General features: G+C 30.4%; 1 protein-coding gene across 1 annotated transcript in view; it reads right to left on the bottom strand.

Moving 5' to 3' along the window:
* The window catches only part of LOC108687849 (inhibin beta A chain), a 16559-nt gene extending 15210 nt beyond the window's left edge, over window positions 1-1349 (bottom strand). The window contains exon 1 of the mRNA XM_018193851.1: window positions 965-1349. Coding sequence (XP_018049340.1) covers window positions 965-1349 — 385 coding nt within the window. The remainder of the gene's footprint in view (window positions 1-964) is intronic.
* Window positions 1350-1669: the final 320 nt, after the last annotated feature.

Below are 1669 nucleotides of genomic sequence, written 5' to 3'. Positions count from 1 at the left end.
ACATATATATAATTTAATTATTGAAACAATAATTACACATATTAAAATTAATATTTACGAAGAAGAGCTATATGGTTTCAGTCGAAATTGACACGTAGTGAGTATTCGTTTTCAATTTCGGCAGAAATTTCGGTCGGATTCTAATTAACGATTATTCTTCCTTTTTATTACAGAATGCAAAGAAATATTATTGAACGGGACAAAAAAACAATTTTATTGCAATATAAAATCAATTAAGACATGTAGTATGATCCACATGTACAATAGTATGATCAATGCCAAAAACTATCTTAATAAACTTTATATTTTTATAATATTTTAAAACATTACAATTTTTTAAAATTTATTAAAATACATAATTTTTCCAAGGATAAAAATTATATACATATGTGTGTATACGTACTTATTATGCATACATAAATTTTATTCTTTTTATTAAGATAGTTTTTGGCATTGGATCATATCTTAATTGATTTTATATTGCAATAAAATTGTTTTTTTTGTCCCGTTCAATAATATTTCTTTGCATTCTGTAATAAAAAGGAAGGATAATCATTAATTAGAATCCGACCAAAACTTCTGCCGAAATTGAAAATGAACACTCACGTGTCAATTTCGACTGAAATCATATAGCTCTTCTTCGTAAATATTAATTTTAATATGTGTAATTATTATTTCAATAATTAAATTATGATGTTTAGGAAAGCGAAGCATTTACATTTTTTGGCCAAAATTGACACACAACAGTTTTCGATTTCGGCCAAAATTTAATTATTTCAATAAATTATAATATTTATGAAGAAAAAGAATGTAATATATAGACATGTCTATGGCCTTTATAATTATCTATTTATGAATTTTAGTTTCGGTTGAAATTAATATGTAGCAGAGTGTTTCAGTTCAATTTTGATCGGACTCTGTCATTAATCTTGTGTACTGTTTATTTTAATTAGTGAAATCTCACCTTCATTTGGAAACACAACGACTTGGTTGGTTTTCCCGTAGAAGTTCTCTGCCGGTCTTTCTAAATTGGATCGAAGCACATTGCCATTGATTAAAGGTTTAGGCAAGGTCGACAGTGGCATCGAGACTTCGGGCGGTTTTGACAGTCGCAACTTCTTCAGAATCTGCTGCTTCACATACTCCACTCTCAACTCGGTCAACAACGGGTCAGAATCAATCACATTGACTTTATTTTGCACGCAACCGGTGCAGTCGGCCTCTTTGTTGATTGACGATTCGGACGACAAATGGGGTAGCAATGTGTGTATTCTCAAAGGGCTGATCGCCCATTGAGCTGCGATACTCCCTATGAGAAGAACAAAAAAGATTTCCATGAAGAGATGCATTTTTCCACGGCAATCTAGATTTAGAACTGATTCTTCTTTAATTCGACTTCTTCTTTAATCTTTGATTTAACCACGTTAATCCGCTGATGATTTACTCGAGTTTAGTCATCGAGTTTAAACATCGAAAACAATTTACACGTTGATATTATCGACATTATTTCGTCGACTGAGTTTAACACTAAGTTCACACATTCAATTAGTAACCTGAACTTAAAAATCTTCAAGTACCATCGATCTTCATGACTTTGTAAATATATTTAAGACGAATGTTTCAAATTATATTTCAGTGGTTTTGGTCTATCGATATTTATAATACTTTC

The sequence above is a fragment of the Atta colombica genome, unplaced genomic scaffold (assembly GCF_001594045.1).
Source record: "Atta colombica isolate Treedump-2 unplaced genomic scaffold, Acol1.0 scaffold219, whole genome shotgun sequence".
NCBI classification, from domain to species: Eukaryota; Metazoa; Arthropoda; class Insecta; order Hymenoptera; family Formicidae; genus Atta; species Atta colombica.
The sequence above is the reverse complement of the archived record's forward strand: the minus strand, read 5'-3'. Positions and strand labels throughout refer to the sequence as shown.